General features: G+C 34.6%; 1 protein-coding gene across 2 annotated transcripts; it reads left to right on the top strand.

Annotated features, from left to right (window-relative positions):
- Window positions 1-1,456: 1,456 nt before the first annotated feature.
- Window positions 1,457-22,596, top strand: LOC134283293 (uncharacterized). 2 transcript variants are annotated; one of them, XM_062765755.1, is made up of 2 exons: window positions 1,457-1,657; window positions 21,574-22,596. In XM_062765755.1, the coding sequence occupies exon 2, from the start codon at window positions 21,574-21,576 to the stop codon at window positions 22,363-22,365; it is 792 nt and encodes a 263-aa protein (XP_062621739.1). In that variant the 5' UTR covers window positions 1,457-1,657; the 3' UTR covers window positions 22,366-22,596. The 2 variants fall into 2 exon arrangements, with proteins under 2 accessions (XP_062621739.1, XP_062621738.1); XM_062765754.1 differs by lacking the exon at window positions 1,457-1,657 and adding an exon at window positions 16,867-16,980.
- Window positions 22,597-22,731: the final 135 nt, after the last annotated feature.

Below are 22,731 nucleotides of genomic sequence, written 5' to 3'. Positions count from 1 at the left end.
TCCCGTTGTCATGGCAACAATATCGCTAGAGAAATTTTGTTTTTCCTATTTTTGAAGAATAAAGTAATTCCATCTTTTAACAAATAAAGTAACCAAAATACCTTATCTAATCACGTTCAGAAAACATATTCATAGAAAAATGTCTAAAAATCATTGATTTTCATAAGGATTTATGAGCCCGTTGCTAAGGAAATGAATTTCCTTGGATACCAGTCCCTTCATACGTTCATAAAAAATTTTAATTGTGTTTTAGCATTAAGTAGGACAAAATCTTTTATATAACAAAAGCTTTTGAAAAAATAAAATTTTGACTTTCCATTCAATGCTCGATGCTTGCTGATTTTGACTCTTAAGAATCAACCCTTTATATAATTGGCTTCCTACGTAATGTTTATGCAAAATGTACTACACTTTAATATTTCAACTCATCTTTATTTTACAACCCAAAGTATGCTGTAAATGAAGATTTTTACCCCCTGTTTGGTTTATGGAAGAAATCAATTTAAAGTAGGTGATATTTTAGGAATAATGATCTTGATGTCTGCTCTAGATTTCAATACTTGTCAATATCTCGAATATCTGTAAAAGCTTGCACTAAACTTTACAATGAACACCTTTCACAAAGTATGTAGATGGCAAAAATAAATTTATTTTTATGTAGAATCTTTTATTTTGAAATGAAACTTCAACCCACATTAAGTGACTTTCAATTCAAGGAAGCTTTCCATAGATACCAAGAGAAATATTTAGAATTGCCTCATAAAACTGTATGAGGTACTTCATCTTGGAGGAGGAAGCATGTCCATTCTAAATCGCAAGCCTCACCTCCACGGGACAAATAATGTTATTTCTTTATTTGCTTTGATCTATATATTTATCATAAACCCCACATCGTCATTCTCTCAAAAAAGGATTTCGGAACCAAAAATAAATAATAGGAGTGGTGGGGCCTGAGCGAAAAATTAACTATTGATTTGGCATTCTGAATTTGAATACGGAAAGAATCCAAAATTCTACGACCACATTCAGAACAAAAGGCATCCCTGTAGTAAATAGCGAGTCCCGTGAGTAAATATTTTAAGTAAGTGACATAGAATGCATTTGGAGTCCTGTGAACAGATTGGCTTTCAAAAGATTGCTCCAGAACCTTAACTCATAGTTCCACACTAATTGCGAGAAAACACAGAAGCTAAATTGATAAATAAGATAGCACTCGTGATCTATTGTGAACATGGTCATTAAATAAATTTTAAAGTCAACTCAGTTGTCTTAAAACCGATATATTCCATTAGCAATAAATTGATTACATCTGTACTAACTTGCGTGAAATCAAACATTGCGTTAATCATTGTTTATGAGCGTAATTTCTTGTGCGTTTGTTTTCTTTGCCTCGTAATCCTGAAAATTTGTTTCAACACTTGAAACAATAACCTACAAAAGGCATTCGTCATTTGTTCACGTCCAGCAGCATTAAATGGACCGTGTGCCAAATACAATGGACCGTTAGTTTAGGACGGAAGTCGCGTAGGAATAAAACGCGTGATCAATCAATAGGAAACTAATCCGCGTGCTGCTATTTAATAACGAAACAGCGCTATCATCTTCATTTAAAATAAATGATATACTCTGCAAAAAAATTGAAAATTGACGGGAAAAGGTAAGTTAGATTGCATTAATAATTTTAATCATTAATTATAGTGATAAACATTAAATATACAATATTTCTATTACTTTACAAATACTGTAGCTGTAAGGCTTTTTCATAATTGAATTGCATTTTCATAAGAATTTCAAACCTTTTAATATTATTATTATTATTATTTTCATAAAGACTTTGTTATTCCGTAGTCTTTTTTGCTCTTTTTTTGGCAGATTTATTTAAAATTTCAAGTGTTGAAAAGTGTAACATATTTCTGTTTTTATGGGATAAGTGTTAAAAGATTGCGGAAAACATTAAGGATTAAAATTACCAATAATTTCCCTAAGGTCTTGAAGGATTAGAGCGTCTCCCGAATTACTTTTACACAATTTTGATTGTATTGAATCAAAATTGTGTAAAATGTCACTCAGTCTGCTTCCTTATTGTCACTGTTCCTTGTTTTTATTCTGTTGGAGATCTTCATGGAGCTCCTTTGGGAAAGGACATATTGCCGTTTTATCTCTAAAACGCCTTTATTGTTCTTCCCTTTTTATCTTTATTCTGGCTGTGAGGTGTCAAAGGATTATGTGATAAGGCTAAACAATTCTGATTAAATTTTACGAGTTTACAATGGACCACTCATTTCTCTCCCCCTCTCTCTTCTTAGTATCTTGCAATTGCTTAGTTCATTTCTTTGTTCTATTATATGCAGTCTACATTGTATGTGAGGGTGAAAGGTTTCAAAGGAGAGTTGAACGATATTTTAGTGTTTCTCACTTTTATAAAGAATAACTTTCATGAACTGGAAAAATTTATTCAAACTCGCTCTTCTCCCCTCGGCTAAAAATCAAGTCCGAATTTAATCACCATAATTGTATTTTTTTATTCGTTAAAACTAATCTTTAGATATTTAGAAGTTTTATGTCAGGATATGAGAGAGTAATGTCATCACTTAGTACTAGTATTGCTGCGCTCAGAGTAGAGAATAGCATTGCTGAAGTGCACTTCTCGATACGAAGTATGGATATTTCTTTGCATGTAAAGCATGATATGCCTTTGTTATCAAATAAGAGCAAACTTTCCAGCTTCCATTGATGACTCAGTACACTTTAATTCCACTTACTGTTGGAAGATTCACGAAATACAATATTGATGATAATTTCCGATGAATAACACTTCAGAAGGGAAGAATTTATTATCGACATAACTGTTGATCGGTACAAGGACAAAACCGTAACAACCTGTCTACAAAAGATTGCGATAAATAAGTCTTGTTTTAAGCAGATGCATTTTTATTACAAAAACCAAAAGAGTATAATGAATCAAAATTGAAGAATTGAATGGGCTTGATTTTTTTGTTTTGGTCAAATTAATCAAGTATTTTTTTTCAATTACCTTTTCGAATGTAATTTAATTTTATCTGTTTGCTTTTGGAATGTTGCCATTATGTTAGTAAATTAAAAACAGATGCAAAAGTTGTAGGAAAATCAAGAAACAAGACATCATCTTTTAAAAATTCCCGCCATTTATTTTGCTGTAGAAACTGGCCTAAACACTCAGTAAGATACTGCTCTTCTTCAAATACATTATGTGGTCAGAGCGGTATTTCTAGAGTCGGGGGAAAAGTAGATCCTTACGTTTCGGACGTTTCCGTGAATGACGGTCCTTCGGACCATACCGTATAATGTGAGGTGCCCTTTTGCAGAAGGTACTGGTACGAAAAAGATCCCTTACTGCTCAAAGACGAGTGCCGTGTATGAGTCTAAATTACAGGCCTCAAACTGCAAATGGTTTCGTTTCAAATATGAGTGAAAATTCTAGAAGGGAGTTAAACAAACAAACCAAAAACTAAACAAACAAAAGAAATACAGTATAGTTTAAAGAAAGACTACACTTGAATGGAAAGGATTTTCAAGCGTAAAATTCCAGTAGTTAAATACAAGATTTGATTCCAAATACTTTTTTTCTTATAAGGGAAGACACTACCATGGAATTCATTCCATAATAGCAGTGTTCTGTCAACCAGTGCAGTGTGTTAAAATGTTTTTACTTTTCAAGGGTTTTTTCTCTTTTTTTTCTTGTTTTGTAATGCTTCTTTTTTGTAGCTAGAAGCAACAAAACTATCAATTACGAATTCTTGCACAGTTGTTTTGGATATAACAAGAAAAAATGAAATTAATGAAAGAGATTTTTCATCTTAAAAAACCCGTGAAAGTTTATGCGAACATGACAGGTCCGCATTAGAGAGTCAATGTCATATATAATTCTATGCAAAATCATTTGTGATAAAGAGGTGCTTTAACTAGATTTACAAGCAATAAAAATGTACAATCTTTTCACAATTTCTAGTTTATGTATTTTGTGCAATAATCGTTAAGCAATATCTTTTATGCTTATATGATAAATAATTTGTTGTCATGAAAGTAGTTGGAACTGCCTTTATTTTTTTTGTTCCGATTCTGAACATTTTCAAATAAAGATAATACTGTAACGGTCTAGAGATTTGACAGATTAGTTTTATACAGAGTAAAAAATGAGAGTTATTGAACCTGATTATTGTTGACATTACAGGAGAGTTAAAATGAATTTGTATATGTGTTATAATTACTTGACATTGCAGACATATGTACTGATTTATGCTTTGCATGTAGTTGATAGGTGATTATTGACAAGTTTAAGTAATCTACATGAGTTGAAATAGTTTGTGCACGTTTTGAGTTACGTAGAAATCAGCTGATCATAGCAGTAGTAAAGTTGTGGTGTTATTTTAGCTTACTTCATGTTTCAGGGACTTTAATTGGTCTTCTGTAGTAGATGAACCATAGATTTATAGATGAAATCATGTTTTCTTGAAGTTTAACTTGTTTTCAGTTAATTATCGGCAGTTTATAGACTGGTAGATTTGTTTACGAACTTGGCGGTCGTAAATTGTGTAGGTCGAGCCCGATCGTAAAAGTTACGATAGTTTTCGGATTTTTGGAGTTAATTGTGTTATTTGTTGATTTAAATAGAAATTAATTTACTTATTTTAATCTAAGAAGGTATTCGGAGATTACTTTCATTCAGAAAAGTTGTCTTGTATGTAGTTGTTAGATTTTTCTATAGACTTTGCTGCTTACGGGAAATGTCACGAGAGATTCTCCAACGTTTTCCAACGAGTCCAACAGTTTCCAACAATTACGTCATGTTATTGTATAAAAGAGAGAGATTCAAGGAATTTTTGCTCTTCTGCTAGGTTGGTTTGTTTAGAGAAGTCGTGTTTTAGGGGTAAGGAGTTAGTATGGGTTGGGCGTTTTGAATTTAAATGTAATAATGACTTTTTAGTTTTAGTTTAAGAAGAGCCAGGGTTATTTTAAGGATTTTTAGGAACTTTTGGAATATTGGTGGAATTTTATAGGAAGTTTTGGTCAGGTTTTAGTGAATTTTAGCTGAGAATTGGACCTGGTTAAAATTTGCTGGTTGTTTGAATTTTTGGTAAATTATTGTTAAATTTTAGAAATACTTAAAATTGTTTAGGTAATTTATACATTTAGCTAAGGAAGCTAGTGTATTTCTAAATTTTGCTACTGTTTTTAACTGAAATTCAGACTTAGGAAATTTGCAGGAATTACTGGTGTTTGAAATTTGTTAGGAATTAATTAGGTTTAAGGGATTAAGTTTTAGTTATTGGTTTTTACTTTCATCCAGGAGGTCTGGAAGGAAGTTCTGAGAATTAGGAGTTTTGTGAGTTGTATTGAGGTTGATTTTAGGTAAGTCAGGACTAATAGGTGACACAGACAGACTGAGACAGAGCTTAGAATTTGTTTGTTGATTGTTTATTTAAGAGATAATTCTTGTAATAAATTGTAAAACTGTATTTTGTCTCATTTCAAGTACAGAGATTTACAAGGTTTTATCAAAGTGTGATTTTCCAACAAGATGGAAATTGTGGGATATAAGAGTATAAGAACTGAGTAATGATAATTTAAGAATTTTAGTGACTTCCGTAGGTCTAGGTTGTAACGAGCTTGACAAATAGAGAAGAAAAGCTGAGAGATTTCGTGTATTTATAAATTTAGTGTAACTTAGAGAGCGCGGGTTAATAAAAGGAGGTTTAGGTTTTGGGCAGTGGTGTTTTATCTGAGTTCATTGATTAAAGGGAGATAATTTAGTGTGTTGTGGAAAACGATTAAAGAGTATTGAGTTTTGAACCACTGTGCCATACTAGCCCTCCTGAGCTCGGGTTGAGCTGTGTAACGCAAGCCTTGCCACGAAAGATAAGACAGCCCCTATAGATAGAGTGAGGGAGACGGCGGTCCCAGTAAGAGTACGGAGGAGGTTCCGTCCGTCCGCCTGCCCCCCCACCCCGTTACACTTGGCGTCGCCGGTAGGATTTGTACTTCCAACCAAAGAGTGTTGGTACCACAAATCCTGTGAAACGAACATCTCTAACTACAAAAATGGTGAAGAGGAGACAACAAGCCTCAACAAAATCTAGACGAGAGGGAAGTCAAGCTGATCATGAGGAGATACAGCAGATTACAGATGATGAGATGAACATTGAAGCCTTGACTGTCACTGAAGGAGAAACAGATTATGAAACTACTGCAAATGAATTTGGGTCATCTGAGGAAGATGACATGCCAAATACTGTCAGACCACAAATCAACGTTGGAGCTGAAGTCCATATGGGAAGCAGTCCATCACTACCAAGCACTAGGCGAGATGCAGATCTACATGAAGTGAGAAGGCCTACACCAGTGAGGCATGTTGGAAGACCTGGATTACGGAGGAGGCTGGGAAACGCTGATCTAACAGAACAACCAACCCCTATAAGAAATTCTTCCAACGACGCAGGAGACAATTCACTTGGTATTTATAATGAAATAAAAGGAGCCTTGAAGGAAATGACAAATCAGATCTCAGCTATCCAGACAGCCTTTGCGGGATTCACCGACCAACGGATTTCTGCCCATGTTGTTGAAAACCTGGAAAATGGTAAGTCCTCTGACTGCCTTGCGAGGAGCATGGCACATCAGAGGAGGAAAACCCAGTTAACACCCAGGGACCAGTATCAATCCCCCTCATCTTCAGAGGAAGAGATAGAACCAATACCCAGGAGACGGTCATCAAATGGCAGTGTCAGGACCAGTGAAATTTTCCAACCAACCCACAAAGGCCAGAAATCAAATGTGAAGTTACCAGCTTTTACAGGAAAGGCTGAAAAATGGGAAGTTTGGTACAACAGATTTGAGGCTGTCGCCCATATTGAGCATTGGACACAGGAGGAAAAACTGCGAGAAATCCTCCCAAGGCTACAAGGAGTAGCTGGGGAGTTTGCATACGGACAGTTACCCACCTCAGTCCTAAGTAACTACAAACGCCTACTGAAGGAGCTACAAAGCAGATTTGGTGAAGTTGAGACTACCAAACTCTACATAATGCAGTTTACCCGCAGAAACCAACAGCATGGTGAATCAGCTGAGGAGTATGCTGCTGAGCTTAAGCGTTTGTATGATAAAGCTTACAAAAACAGAGGCATCTCAATCAGACAGGAGGATTTGTTAAGGAGATTCCTCCTAGGACTTCGAGACCAGAAGACAAGGATTTATGTGGAACTGAATAAGGAGCCCGAGACAATCGAGGATGCTGTATATCATGTGGTACATTACCTGGAGACCACCAGATATCCCCATGATCCAGAAGACAGTGACAGGAAGGAAAAGAAACCCACAAGACAGGTCAATACTCCAGTCAAGCAGAAACCTGTTAAGAAATCAGTACAGCCACAGGAAAAGCAATCAACAGGATGGAAGTCTGAACGACAGAAATCCCAAACAGGTGCTCCAAGGACCATCACCATACAGGAAGGAGATCTTCAAAATCTGGTAAAGCAGTTGGTAGAGGAACAAATCAGATCTCAAATACAGACACAGTCTACAGAGAGATCATCTGATTCCAACCAATGGCCAGGGAGGAGGGAAAATCCCGCTTATGACTTCAATGTAAGATCGCCTTACAATGGTAACCTACCAGCACCCGGACGACATGCAGATCCTCAAACAAGTAGACCAAATAATGGAATTTGCTTTGTTTGTGGCCAAAATGGACATTTTGCTAGGAGCTGTCCACTAAGGAATCAACAGAAAACTCATAACAATGAGGGGAGATTCCAACAGAGTACTCTTAGTACTGCCAATCAACAACGACCCAACGATATCCAGCGAAGTGGAGATGTAACCTTACAAAGTTCCTCTCCAAATTTGACCCACTTGTCGTCAAACTAGAGAGGGTCACTCCAGTTGACCAGGGAGTGACCCAAACTGAAGGGAAAGATAACGGTCATAGGAAAATGCAGGAGACAACACAACCAACAGGAGTTACCACCCTTGGTGATCAAGGTATCACACAAGTTGCAAGACAACTCATGAGAAGTGAGGGCATCTATATAAAAGGGAAGATTCAAGGCATGAAGGTCATGCTTACAGTCGACACGGGAGCTATCCGGACGGTGCTGTCGGACCGAGCCTACAGGAAGATCCCTGAGGATGTACGACCCCACTTAGAGAAGTCTTACATGTTAACCAGTATAAATGGCCAACCTCTGAAGGAGATGGGGAAAGCCAAGTTCAAGTTTGAGTTAGGAGAATTGAAGCTTGAGGAAGAATTAGTTGTTGCTGAAATTGAAGATGAAGTTTTATTGGGATTAGATGTGCTGATGAAGGGTCCAGGTGGACCAGCAAATATTAAACTTAGTGAAGGGGTTATCCTGTTGAATGGTTGTTCCATCCCCTGCATCCAGAACCATCAACCCAGCCAACTAAGGAAAGTCTGTGCTGAGGAAGATTATCAGATTCCCCCCAAATCAGAAGTGATTGTGGATGTACCAGTACTTGTTGATAGAGAAGAGGATGAGTGTTGTGAAGTGTCAAAGGATTTTATAGAGGAACCGTTGGAAGAGTTTGTTGCTAGATATCCAGTGACAATGGCAGATAATGTTGTTGAGAATAATGATGATGTTATGAGAAGTAAAGTTAGCATGAAAATCTCCTCTGAGGAAGAGGTGAAAACCGTAGTGATCCAGGGAGATGAAGAAGATGAAACTAAGAAGTTTGACTTAGGATCCGACATATTGATGTTACCTCAAAGTCAAGAAAAGGATACCTGCTATGGTGCAGTGCCAGTGAGGAGACTGTACTTAGTGCCATCTGTGAAATCCACTGTCCATGGTGGCAACGATGGAACCATCACTGCAGCCTTACCTGTGCAGTGGGAAACCAACGTTGGAATCATCAGGAATCTCGCCATGAAGGGGACAGGAGAAGGGGGCATTGGTGGAGCAAGACCCTCATCGTTCACAGAGGACCCGCAGACGGAGTACACAAAGGTAAACACATTACAGTTTTGACGATTACCATGATGGTATGAGGTGATGATGATGAGCCAAGCAGACTGAGATGGACTGACTGTGATGCTAGACGGTGAGACGTAATCTGACGGTAATCTTTGACGGGACGATGCCTTGATGAGAAGGACCAGGAATTCGAATCGCGTGTGATTGTGTTAAATGGAACTGTGCTAAGTGATATTCTATTCTAGGAAAGAATAAAGGACGGTAAATTAAAGCATTGATATATGTAAATCATAGCCAAAGTTCTAATCTCAGATGTAATGTCATATTATTGTAATGTATTGATGATTGTACATTGTAGGGTAGACACTTTGACCTTAATGTTTAGATTTGACATTTACTTGAGATAAGTCATTTGTGAGGACACAAATAGTTTGAGAGGAGGGTAGTGTAACGGTCTAGAGATTTGACAGATTAGTTTTATACAGAGTAAAAAATGAGAGTTATTGAACCTGATTATTGTTGACATTACAGGAGAGTTAAAATGAATTTGTATATGTGTTATAATTATTTGACATTTCAGAAATATGTACTGATTTATGCTTTGCATGTAGTTGATAGGTGATTATTGACAAGTTTAAGTAATCTACATGAGTTGAAATAGTTTGTGCACGTTTTGAGTTACGTAGAAATCAGCTGATCATAGCAGTAGTAAAGTTGTGGTGTTATTTTAGCTTACTTCATGTTTCAGGGACTTTAATTGGTCTTCTGTAGTAGATGAACCATAGATTTATAGATGAAATCATGTTTTCTTGAAGTTTAACTTGTTTTCAGTTAATTATCGGCAGTTTATAGACTGGTAGATTTGTTTACGAACTTGGCGGTCGTAAATTGTGTAGGTCGAGCCCGATCGTAAAAGTTACGATAGTTTTCGGATTTTTGGAGTTAATTGTGTTATTTGTTGATTTAAATAGAAATTAATTTACTTATTTTAATCTAAGAAGGTATTCGGAGATTACTTTCATTCAGAAAAGTTGTCTTGTATGTAGTTGTTAGATTTTTCTATAGACTTTGCTGCTTACGGGAAATGTCACGAGAGATTCTCCAACGTTTTCCAACGAGTCCAACAGTTTCCAACAATTACGTCATGTTATTGTATAAAAGAGAGAGATTCAAGGAATTTTTGCTCTTCTGCTAGGTTGGTTTGTTTAGAGAAGTCGTGTTTTAGGGGTAAGGAGTTAGTATGGGTTGGGCGTTTTGAATTTAAATGTAATAATGACTTTTTAGTTTTAGTTTAAGAAGAGCCAGGGTTATTTTAAGGATTTTTAGGAACTTTTGGAATATTGGTGGAATTTTATAGGAAGTTTTGGTCAGGTTTTAGTGAATTTTAGCTGAGAATTGGACCTGGTTAAAATTTGCTGGTTGTTTGAATTTTTGGTAAATTATTGTTAAATTTTAGAAATACTTAAAATTGTTTAGGTAATTTATACATTTAGCTAAGGAAGCTAGTGTATTTCTAAATTTTGCTACTGTTTTTAACTGAAATTCAGACTTAGGAAATTTGCAGGAATTACTGGTGTTTGAAATTTGTTAGGAATTAATTAGGTTTAAGGGATTAAGTTTTAGTTATTGGTTTTTACTTTCATCCAGGAGGTCTGGAAGGAAGTTCTGAGAATTAGGAGTTTTGTGAGTTGTATTGAGGTTGATTTTAGGTAAGTCAGGACTAATAGGTGACACAGACAGACTGAGACAGAGCTTAGAATTTGTTTGTTGATTGTTTATTTAAGAGATAATTCTTGTAATAAATTGTAAAACTGTATTTTGTCTCATTTCAAGTACAGAGATTTACAAGGTTTTATCAAAGTGTGATTTTCCAACAAGATGGAAATTGTGGGATATAAGAGTATAAGAACTGAGTAATGATAATTTAAGAATTTTAGTGACTTCCGTAGGTCTAGGTTGTAACGAGCTTGACAAATAGAGAAGAAAAGCTGAGAGATTTCGTGTATTTATAAATTTAGTGTAACTTAGAGAGCGCGGGTTAATAAAAGGAGGTTTAGGTTTTGGGCAGTGGTGTTTTATCTGAGTTCATTGATTAAAGGGAGATAATTTAGTGTGTTGTGGAAAACGATTAAAGAGTATTGAGTTTTGAACCACTGTGCCATACTAGCCCTCCTGAGCTCGGGTTGAGCTGTGTAACGCAAGCCTTGCCACGAAAGATAAGACAGCCCCTATAGATAGAGTGAGGGAGACGGCGGTCCCAGTAAGAGTACGGAGGAGGTTCCGTCCGTCCGCCTGCCCCCCCCACCCCGTTACAATACGTAGTTCCTTGTAAAGAATGTTCCTCTCAAACTGAAATAGAGTAACAAGAAACCAAATTCAGTATATGACCATATGTTGATTAATTCGTAGAGGCAATAGAAGATAATATGGGTAATATACGTAAATAAAATTCTACTTTATATATTAGAAATATTTTCTCAGAAAACTACTTACACAAAATTGTTTAAACCTAGGATTGTCGACATACATGTATGTTATTAGATAAGACTGAAGCATGAAAGGAGATTTGTTAAAACGAGCTCTTTGATTAATTTCAAACTACAAATATCAATTAGATTCGTATTCTACTTTGCAATTATTTACTACTAAAGTATTAATCTGTAAAATATGAGAACATAAATAATATATAATACCCTAAAAATGCAGGACCTTTTTGTCGTACAAAATTACTCAACAAAACCACTGAACAGCTACTACAGAACTGTTTATTATATCCAAATATAGTTTTAAAAAGTACTCTCAATCCATCTTTCCATCTTTTCACTACAATCAATCATATCATCAACTTTTATTACTAAAATAAATGAAAAATGTAAAAGTTTTTATTAAGTAATTTTTCAAAGTAACGATTTTTTTTATTATTGCAAAATTTTTTATCACTGTAAAGCACCGTATTTTTACTAAATGAATTTTCAATTCTTATATTCTTTCTTAGTAAATTAGAAGACAAATTTTTCTTGCATCTTCACATATCAAGGTTTATTTCAAGATTTGTTTTCATGATATGGAATTCAATGAAAGAGATAAAGATAACAAACAGGGAACGATCTAAAAAAATCTACAGACAATACGAATACATATATGTAAACAGAACATAAAACAAGGACGCCAAAAAATTCTAGAAGCGGTGGCTTGGAGGAGTAGACATCCCCTGTCGACTGTTCATAACAGTCCTCTAAATTAATCAGGGAGAAGGAACATTCTGTGGCCACATTTAGTAAAAGTTATAAAGGGCGAACAATTGGTAAGAATCACGTCAGCAATCATAAGACCCAATGATAGGTTATATTTGTTAACAGCTTCATTATTATGATCATAGAATTTACGAAATGCTTTCTTTAATCGAGGTTAAAGTATGGAACATCGGTTAACTGTCATTAACCTTCCTTGGTCAAAATGATTGTATTCAGAACAGGAAGAATAAATTTAAGATATTTTAAGGCTCTAAATTTCTAAGAAAAGTTTTTAATTTGCGTTGTTTTTCAAAATTTGAAAGTATTAAGTTAAAATTATGAAGTATAATTCAATTTATTTAAAGTCTCTTCGAGAATTTTCCCCTCATATAATGCAGCACTTTTCGGTGAAGGGCTGCAAGTTATAAGATTTGTAACTGCACTTCTAGAACCTTCGAAAAATAATAGATTTTCTGTGCCACCACTTGCTGCGACAAGATCTCGGATTCAATGGTATCATCCGAAGGATCGGTCTCCACACTTAAAAGAATGTGCTTAAGTAAACTATCATAGTAAAGTATAAAAAACATCATGATATGGTAGCAGCCAACTATCTTTTATCAATCATTTTCCCCATATCGCGTTGGTATATGTCTTTTTCTTTTAACCGAACAACACTCAGAAACAAAATTAAAAAACAAATTTATTAATTCAATTCATAAATAAATAAACAAACAAAAAAATGAATAATTTTATCCATACATTTTATTTCTGAATACAAAATAATTTAATTTTACTTGTAACCCGTCATTTGATTGGATAAAAGATTTTATCCATTTTGTATAACATAACTTGCCTACGTCACAATGAGTTACGTCAAAAAACGTATTACTCCGCTTGACGTTACTTTTAAAATTTAATCAATGTGAAGCCTTATTCTGTTTTCGTATTACAAAAGTTGAGATAAGCTTCATCCCTAAATTATTTTAAGAGTAAAATCAGGGAAAATAATGGGAACGAGACATCATCATTATAATCATTTCTCTCTAAAAAAAATAATGTTAAATTTAAATAAGTGTACAGTTATACACTTAAAAACACTGAAAGAAAAACATAGTGAATTTAACTAGTGTGTTTCGTAAAGCGTTGGTCTTGATTAGTAAACTTTCAGTTTACTGGTTAAGATAGTGAGTTGTGGAGCGGGGGTCGTATAGATACTTAGATACCTATATAGTGAAAGTTACTCATCAATTATAAATTTACTAATCTTATCTAGTAAATATACCAATATCTGGTAAAACTACTATTAAGGTAGTGATTGTATGGACAGTGAATCTACTAGTTTTCTTCGTGACATTAACTAGTTATTTTTTTTACAGTGAAGGTTAGAAAGGAATGTGGAATTTCTTTCAGTACCCTCTGACTTTATAAATAAATTAGACCAAATTTAAAACTTTTAATTATCCATATCTGTATATACATCAGGTTTAAGGCAGAGAAAATGTCTGAAATTAGAAAAAAAATTGCATTATGATGAACACGTAAGCAACTTTCAATTAACAATCATAAAAGCCCACCTTCACCTAAAAGTATCCGAAAAATCAATATATTATTGTATAAAAATTTTAATTAGATAAGCTTATAAAAGAGATGAGCTAAATTTAACGAAATGGTACACGTGGAGAAAAAGAGACGTGATTTATACCTCTTTGTCATATGAGAATAAAACATAAAACGAAGCACATAGAACACTAGAATCGTTTCCACACAGCTCTCAATTCAATCTTATTCCAGTCTGTTCCACCAAAATAAGGCGTGATCGGATTGTTACCAGCTTAACTTGGGCAAACTGCGTCATAGAGCTTAATTGTAAATCACCTTAGTATAAAGAATATTACATGTTTATTTAATTTACAATTATATACGTTCTTATTTGCTCACAATGCAATGTATATACTTAATGAAACCATGAATATTGCAACCTGCGAAAGTTTTATCGTTGTAAGATTTTAATAGAGAGATTCCCCAGCATTATTACATTAACATAGTATCAGTCAGCAGTTATCCATAATTAGAATTTGCATGGAAAATTCTAATTAAAACGTATGAGTTATATTTACACTCATTTATCAAAAATGGCATTAATTCCCTTGTTGATAGCCATAAATTATCAAAATATGCAAATGATAATTATTTTCATAAAATAAAATAGTGTAATTTCCGGTAACTGAAACCGAAGTTGGTCTGGAACAAACGAAGGCCAAACATTACTGAAACGGAATACAAGACAGGAAAAAGAAAATGTTTGTTTGGCTTGAAGCACCAGATCTTTGTATCGGTCGGAAATTGCTGACGAATTCTGTTACCATCCAAAAGAAAATGAACAAGATTTCACACCAAGGTTATAAGAAGGTTACAGGAAAAGGGATAAGCTGGATTTTTTGACGTTGTATTGGGAAGTACAGATGTCACGATTTTTACTCTGAGAAAATTGCGTACAACAAAAAAAGTTTAACGACTGGGAAATCAGATAATGTTAGCATACCTTTAATACTTAGTATCTCGATTGAGAATAGTTCTACTTTGATCATTGATTAATTAGGTAACAAAATTATGGTAAAAAAAAGGTTAGAGTTATAACCTTCTAGAGTTCTCACATTGATGAATGAAATGTTTATAACAGATTTGATCTAAGAGTTTGCCAGAAAGTAATTATCAAAAGTCTTTCCGTGCAGATCAAACAGCAAGGATGTACTGACAGAAATCTATGATAAATAATAATAACGATAAATAAACTATAATAAAGCACCCCACATACATTTTTCCATAATAAAGATTTCTTCCCATCCAAATTCATTTTGCCTCCTGCAAGCCTAATTGTGGTATGGCAAAAGTGTAAATGTGCATGAGGAAGATTGCCACTGTCGAAATATTTTGTTAATATGATGTTTTTAGTAGAAAGATAAATATCATGCACTGGTTTATATTTTGACAAATATGAAGTCGAAAGCGCCGATGGCTGACTTTTTCATTCTAATTGACAGGCCATTTTAATAGGTGAAATTCTCTACGAATTTTTCAGTTTTACCGATCATAACAAATAGCACACGGCTGGTTAGAGGGTAAGAGGATGCTTACACCTCCATGGCACCTGATCCCACCTCTGATGTTTTAGAGGACTATGTTTGCTCTGTTCCCGATTTTTATTGTTTTATTGGACTTTTTAAGCATATATCTCGTTATTGCCATACTCCATACATATTCAAATTTCAGTTTCAACGTGGTCGTTCGCGTGGCGCAGTGGCTAGAGCATTTGCTCCAGAGTCGCGAAATAAGGAGTTAATTCTAACGTCGTGGGTTTGAATACCACTGAGGGACGTGAAGACAGGTTCTTCGGCTGAGATCGATTAAACCGAGGTCCCGTGTCGCAGTAGGTGTTGGCACGAAAAAGATCCTTCAATGACCATGAAAGCCGAGTATAGGACACAATTGCAGCTCTCCACCGACAAGTGGTGGCGTCTCAATATGAGTGAAAAAATTTCGAGAGGGACGTTACACAATAGACATACAAACCAAACAAAAAAACCCCACACAAACAAATATTTTCATCTAGTGAATGAAAAATAAGATATGCTACCAACAATCAAGAAGTAATGTCTTTATTTCCAATGAAATAAACTGTTTAGTTATTTATTTTTATTTAGCTTGATTGAGTAAAAAAGGTTAATGTGCCTTTCTGTTAAAACAGAATTATTTTTTGTATAAAAATATGCGAATGTTTGTTTTTCAATACTCAGCTAAGAAAAAAAAAACAACAACAACAGAGAAAGAAATCTTAGTTTTTATGTACATATGTCTGTCTGTTGAAGCCATAAATGTTATCCTCAAATGGTAATGTATGTTCCTAATAAAAGATATCACTAGAAAAACACGGACATTCTAAAACTGGATGATAAAACGCAAAAGGGATTAAAACAAATGAGGAAATAAGGAAGTGACAGAAAGTCAAACAAAACAATCGTTACATGGTAAATGATTCAGAGAACAATGTTAGAAGTTTTCAAATCCTCTCGTACATAACTTGACTATTTTGGACTGAATTGTTTGAAAATTTTGAATAATACCATTATCTGAAGAAAATATTTTTTTGCATTTTTTTTCTGCGTTCCTTTGCAAAATTAGGAAAATACAACATTGGATTATTTATAAGTGAAACATCATTTTGAGTGGCACAGTGATATGAAATGGGTCATCTGTTACTATTATAAAATGATGCTGATTGTTGTATAATGTTGTATAATATCTCACAAATTGTCTTATAAAGAAAAAAAATCGTTAAAGGAGTCACTTGCATAGAAGGACAAAATTATTTATCAGTCAATGTGTGAATCGAAGAAAAACATGACGAGACATTAAAACAGCCACTTAATCAAACGCCCTATTCGACTTGATCAGCCGTAAACTCCAGAATACACTATATCCAAAGGCGATTCCCTTTCAGCAATAAGATGCTAGATGTTTTGCTCTGTAATTTTCTCGTTGCATCAGATCAGCTATAAAAATTTGAATACTGTGGCTGATATGGCGATGTAGAAAGTTATGTATCAATAAATCTTGGTGTTGGCCACTTAAACCCGATCGATTGAAGCAAAAGCATTGCAGAGTTGTCTTGAATGGCATTACTGGAGAGTCGCAAAGGAGATAATTTGTTCCTACTTTTTAAATTCGTGTAAAATAGCTATTATATAAATGAGAGAGTTATCATTCTGGAACAAGTAAGTAAACATTGTCTGAAACTTCATTCATGTATTTGCAAACTATTCAAAGTAAGGAGTATTTTATCAATGCTTACTTTTTTCACGCGTTTTACTTTTTTAAACCACTTTTTGAAAGAAAATAACAAAAAGGGAAAATGTTTTTAATTCGTAAACATTAAAAAGATGTTGAATTTTTAGCTCACCTGAGCCAAAGGCTCAAGTGAGCTTTTCTGATCACAATCTGTCCGTTGTCTGTCGTCGTCGTTGTTGTCGTTGTTGTTGTCGTCGTTGTCGTCGTCGTCGTTGTAAACTTTTCACATTTTCATCTTCTTCTCAAGAACCACTGGGCCAATTTCAACCAAACTTGGCACAAAGTATCCTTGGGTGAAGGGGGTTCAAGTTTGTTCAAATGAAGGGCCACGCCCTTTTCCAAGGGGAGATAATCATGAATTTGTTAAAAATTAATGGCATTTTTAAAAAATCTTCTTCTCAATAACCACTGGGCCAGGAAAGATGAAACTCATGTGGAATCATCCTGAGGTAGTGTAGATTCAAGTTTGTTCAAATCATGACCCCCGGGGCTAGGGTGGGTCCAAAATGGCCGACCCAATTTTTACATAGGAATATATAGGAAAAATCTTTAAAAATCATCTTCTCCAGAACCACTGGGCCAGGAAAGATGAAACTCATGTGGAATCATCCTCAGGTAGTATAGATTCAAGTTTGTTCAAATCATGACCCCCGGGGCAAGGGTGGGGCCAAAATGGCCGACCCAAGTTTTACATAGGAATATATACGAAAAATCTTTAAAAATCTTCTTCTCAAGAACCACTAGAACAGGAAAGATGAAACTCATGTGGAATCTTTTGTTATTCAAGTTTGTTCAAATCATGAGCCCCGGGGCAAGGGTGGGGCTAAAATGGCCGACCCAAGTTTTACATAGGAATATATAAGAAAAATCTTTAAAAATCTTCTTCTCAAGAACCACTGGGTTTGGAAAGATGAAACTCATGTGGAATCATCCTGAGGTAGTGTAAAAATTTGTTCAAATCATGACCCCCGGGGCTAAAAATGGCCGACCCAAGTTTTACATAGGGATATATTGGGAAACCAATATATTTAAAATCTTCTTTTCAAGTACTTCAAAGCCATGATTAGTGATATTTATATGGAATCATCCTAAGGTAGTGTAGATTCTAGTTCAAATCATGAACCCCTGGGGGGTTAAAATTCAAGCCCCCCCCCCCTCCCTCCACCATCACCTCAGTAAACTTTCAGTTCTGATCTGATATGTGCTTTTTCCTAGCCGATGTGCTCAGGTGAGCCCTGTGGCCCCTGGGCCTCTTGTTGACAGCTTATATTCTATTTTTTTAAATAATGAAAGCGTTAATCAATACCATTTCAGGGAGTTGAAAATACAAAATTTTCATCAAATGAAATGATAACGACACGTTGAACGGTCAGGTAAATATTCATAAGAGAAAAGTACACATCACCCACAGTCGTCTAATTCCTGAAATATTGATTGCTTTTGATAAAAAAGAACAGGAAATGAAATCGTTGATAGGAATCTTTGAAATTCAAAGGAACCATGGTCATAAAAACTAGACACTCGGACCGCAAAGTATTCTTTCGAATCCTATTACTATTCACGAGGAAATAAACTTCTTCTGATTTAAGGCTTAATCAAAAGATTTGCCTGTTAGATAATATTCATTTAAAACAGAATTGATACTTATTTTTTTCAACCTTTTTCTATTTATTTCGTTTTTGTCAGTTAATTCTTTGGTCGTTTTAATGACCTTGTTTGCAAAAACAACTAAAAATTATTTCAAACCTTTTGTTATGATGTTTTTTTTTAAAAATATGACAACCTATTATTTCGTTCACCAAAGCATTTTATAGAGCCAATGAAAGATGTCATGCTTATTCCTTCTTGGTACCTGATCTCAACTCTGAAATTTTTCACGGGTCTGTGTTTGTCTGCCATGTTCTCAGTTTCTGCGTATAATGAAATCCCTCGCTGTTCATCATCTTCACCTTTGTCTTAAGGACAATGAGGACATGTGCACTAATTTGGTATTTTAATAATTGCCACTAAACAAAGAATAATGAGTAGCATTAGTTTTTTTTTATTTTGTTTTGTTTTGCTTTCTTTGAAAAAAATCTTTTTTTTGTTACTGATTGATAAAAGAAAAATATAGGAGATGGACAGAATGGTAAAAGTTCACGCAAAGATGATTTTAACAGAATTAAGGAAAGGTAGTCACTTTTATGTTTCTCTTTCATCTCATATTTAAGTTTTTCTTTGATAGTTGAACTGGTAAAATGCCATTTTATGGGAATGGATTTTGTTTATCTACAAAAAAGATAAAATATGGAAATCAAACAAATTATAAACAAAAAGCTAATCACCAGGAATTCTGGAACAAACAAGCTATTAGCAATTTAACATACAAATTGTCCTGAATTATCTTTCATCTAAAGATTCAATCAAACATTATGGTTAGTGAAAGGAATAAAAAGATACATCTATTTAAATTCAACCCCAACAAATATCAGTATTAATAAATGGAAATGTGTATTTTTATGCATGGTATACTGTCTATCAAATAAACTCTCCTCTACATTACTTATTTCAGAGAAACTAAGATGTAATTGTTCCTTTTAATGAGAATCGGATTTTTAGATGTAACTTAGAATTACAAAGATATTTTGATAACGATAATTGAGACTATTTTTTTGACATGAAAGGGTTGAAGACAGAAAAGAGTAATCAGCACAAATCCCTCTAAACAATTCAAATAGTAAACAGAGCAAAAGCATGGACCCCTTAAAATAGCAGAGGTGAAATCAGTTGCTCGAGTAAAAACCCCGTGTTGCCCCGATCCTTCTGTGTTATTCAGTTCAATCAAGCAATCATTAGTCAAATTAGTGTTTAAAAAAATATCTAAGTTTATTGCTTATATTTGTTAATAAGGCAATTATATACACCAATTTGTTGAATGCCCCATAGCATTAACCCATTTGTCAGTGGCCTGCATCAGTTTTGATAATAATCAATCCTATTCAGAGCATGGTTTTTCCTTTCGAATTAGCTGGGAGACGTGAACACTTTATTCTGGTGATATCTGAATGTTAAAAAAATAACTTAGAGACGTTAAAGATGTAAAGGACAAAGTCGTCTCCTTCAGTTTATAACATTGTTTGGTTCTTAATTGGCCATTATCTTCTAGAGTCAGTTATACATCCATATGAAACAGATGTGGTAGAGTTTGTGGTGTCTTTTATTGCGAATTGATTCTATATTACTAGTATACCCCCACAAGGATAGAAGATTACGTTTTGTTGGAAATATGTTTTCTTGAAATCTGCTGTTGGTTAAAACAGATCTTAAGAATTCCCTTTCTTGTATTCTCTAGTTAATATTAAAATTAATTGGCACATGAAAGATTATTTTGGGCTTTCGTTCTGGCTCTGAAATAATTCCCTTTTCTGGCAAAATAATTGTCCAGTTTGAAATATCATTCCAATGTTGTGAAGAATATATATATGCGTAATTAAAAAAGACTTATGGAAAAGGCTTTTAAAATGATAAGAGAGAGAGAGAGAATACAAACATAGAATTCGTATGTTTAAAAATATTAAGGAAACTTTACTTCTATATCAAAACCTCTCCCCCTCATTTCTAAAGTATATTATATTTGTAATCATTACGACATTAGAGTACATGTATTGATTTATGCAAATCTGATGTTTGTTTGCATAGTCAGTGTAGACCTTTTTCATTAAACTAAGCTGAGATAAAATCCAATAATTAAAAACCTCTTATTGCATCCATTAAAATGTTGACTCACTCTTCATTACAAACAGTTTCGGACATCCTATTTATTTGATATCGTCTCCACTTAGAGAGGCTATCTCCCATTTCAATCGCTTTCATATCTAACAAACACGGGTCTATTCTGTCCTATTGGTGGGATAAGATCGCTCTGGAGTACGGGAATGTAATTTCCTAGTGCTTCTTCGGGTCAAATTCATCAACACGTTCAGCTAACAGGGAATTCAGAGGTCCGATTAGGCTTTGTTAAGTAAAGATCTAGAGATATTCAAATATACATCACTGATCACAGTGATGCTGATAGAATGGGAAATACTAAGTCCCTATTAGGATCATTGGCCTTGTTAACTTGAGATTGATAATTGTATATAACATATGTCAATGCGTAATATAAAGTCTGTGAGAGGCCATTTGGTCACATATTATTTAGCTGCAGAAATGAACTCGGCTTGGCCTATCATTAGAACCACTTGAGATCTCTTGTCTCTAAATGATACAATACAAGGTGGTCATAAATAAGTTGATTGTGATTTTTATGATCTTTGCTTGCGATTTGTCAAGAGCTTTGTTGCCATATAGTTATTAAATGACTACTAGATAGTAAAAGGTGCATTCCGGAACATGTCTTTTTTTTAAAACATAAAATATGTATATATTAGTAGAGTGTATTCTTGAAGAATAATACTTAATGCGTACAATTTCATATGAGATAGCATTCAGATACAATACATGCATGAATTTGTATCTAACATTTTCATCTTTTTATTTAGATGCTGCTGCTAGTTTTTCTCGGGCTGATTTGTTTCTCCGCAGCCGACAAGGAGAGCCCAATCCCCGTCAGTGATACCGGAGAGGGCACGCGCTGTGACGCAGACCTAGACATCGCTCAAACGTGTATCGCCTGCTCAAGACTTCCACAGGTGATCGCCGTCAAGTTAACAGACTGCTGTGGTGAGGACAAAGCATTTCAGTTCTGTCAAATCTGTACAAAAAATACTGAAGATTGCTTAAAGCAGGCATACAGCATCAACAATCTCGATGAAAGTGTTCTGCAGGATAATCCTGAAGATTCAGAAAGAGAATTAACACCGGAAGAGAGTGAGGAAATGGATAAGAGGTTTGGAACACTGTCAATGGGCGGATCTCGTGGATACTTATACGGCAAACGAGATGTTGATAAGAGATATGGACGTTTAGGATTTGGTGGATCCCGCGGTTTTCTTTACGCAAAACGAAGCGATGATAAGCGCTACAGCCGCTACGGCATAGGCGGATCAAGAGGATATTTATACGGTAAAAGAGATATGGATAAGAGATATAAAAGTTTAGGAATAGGCGGATCAACTGGCTATCTCTATGGGAAAAGAGACGAGATGGACAAAAGGTTCGGAAGATTAGGATTAGGCGGATCCAGTGGGTACCTTTATGGAAAACGGGACGATGAAAAAGAAAAGCGCTTTTGGAGACTTGGTGTCAAAGGATCACGTGGTTTCTTATACAATAAACGCTTTGGACGACTAGGAATGGATTCGTCCAGTGGATACCTATACGGAAAACGATAAGCAGACAAAAGATTCGGACAATTTAATTTCTGAGACTCTCGAGGATTTATGTATTAAATTTCCTTTAATAGCTAGTGCATTTACATTATTCTACTTTCATATATATTTTTTGTATTGAATGTAAATATTTGTGAGTGGATTGAGTGAGACAATCAATCTCATTTTGTGTGATAAAAACGTTATTTAATATCAATCATACTGGTTTTTATGCAATAAACTGAGAAGAATGACTTCTTGATAACTTTCTTTTGTGTTGAATTATAAACTATGAAAAAAGTATTTCCTTTCCATAAGGATAAATCATTATTGCGAAGCTTTAAAGATATAAATATTCAATTTAATTTTTCAAATTCCCCTTATACTAGA

The sequence above is a fragment of the Saccostrea cucullata genome, unplaced genomic scaffold, assembly GCF_032062105.1.
Source record: "Saccostrea cucullata isolate Sc308-1 unplaced genomic scaffold, CSIRO_AGI_Scuc_v1 ctg48, whole genome shotgun sequence".
NCBI lineage: Eukaryota > Metazoa > Mollusca > Bivalvia > Ostreida > Ostreidae > Saccostrea > Saccostrea cuccullata.
Note: the sequence above shows the minus strand (reverse complement) of the source record. Positions and strands in the feature narration are given on the sequence as shown.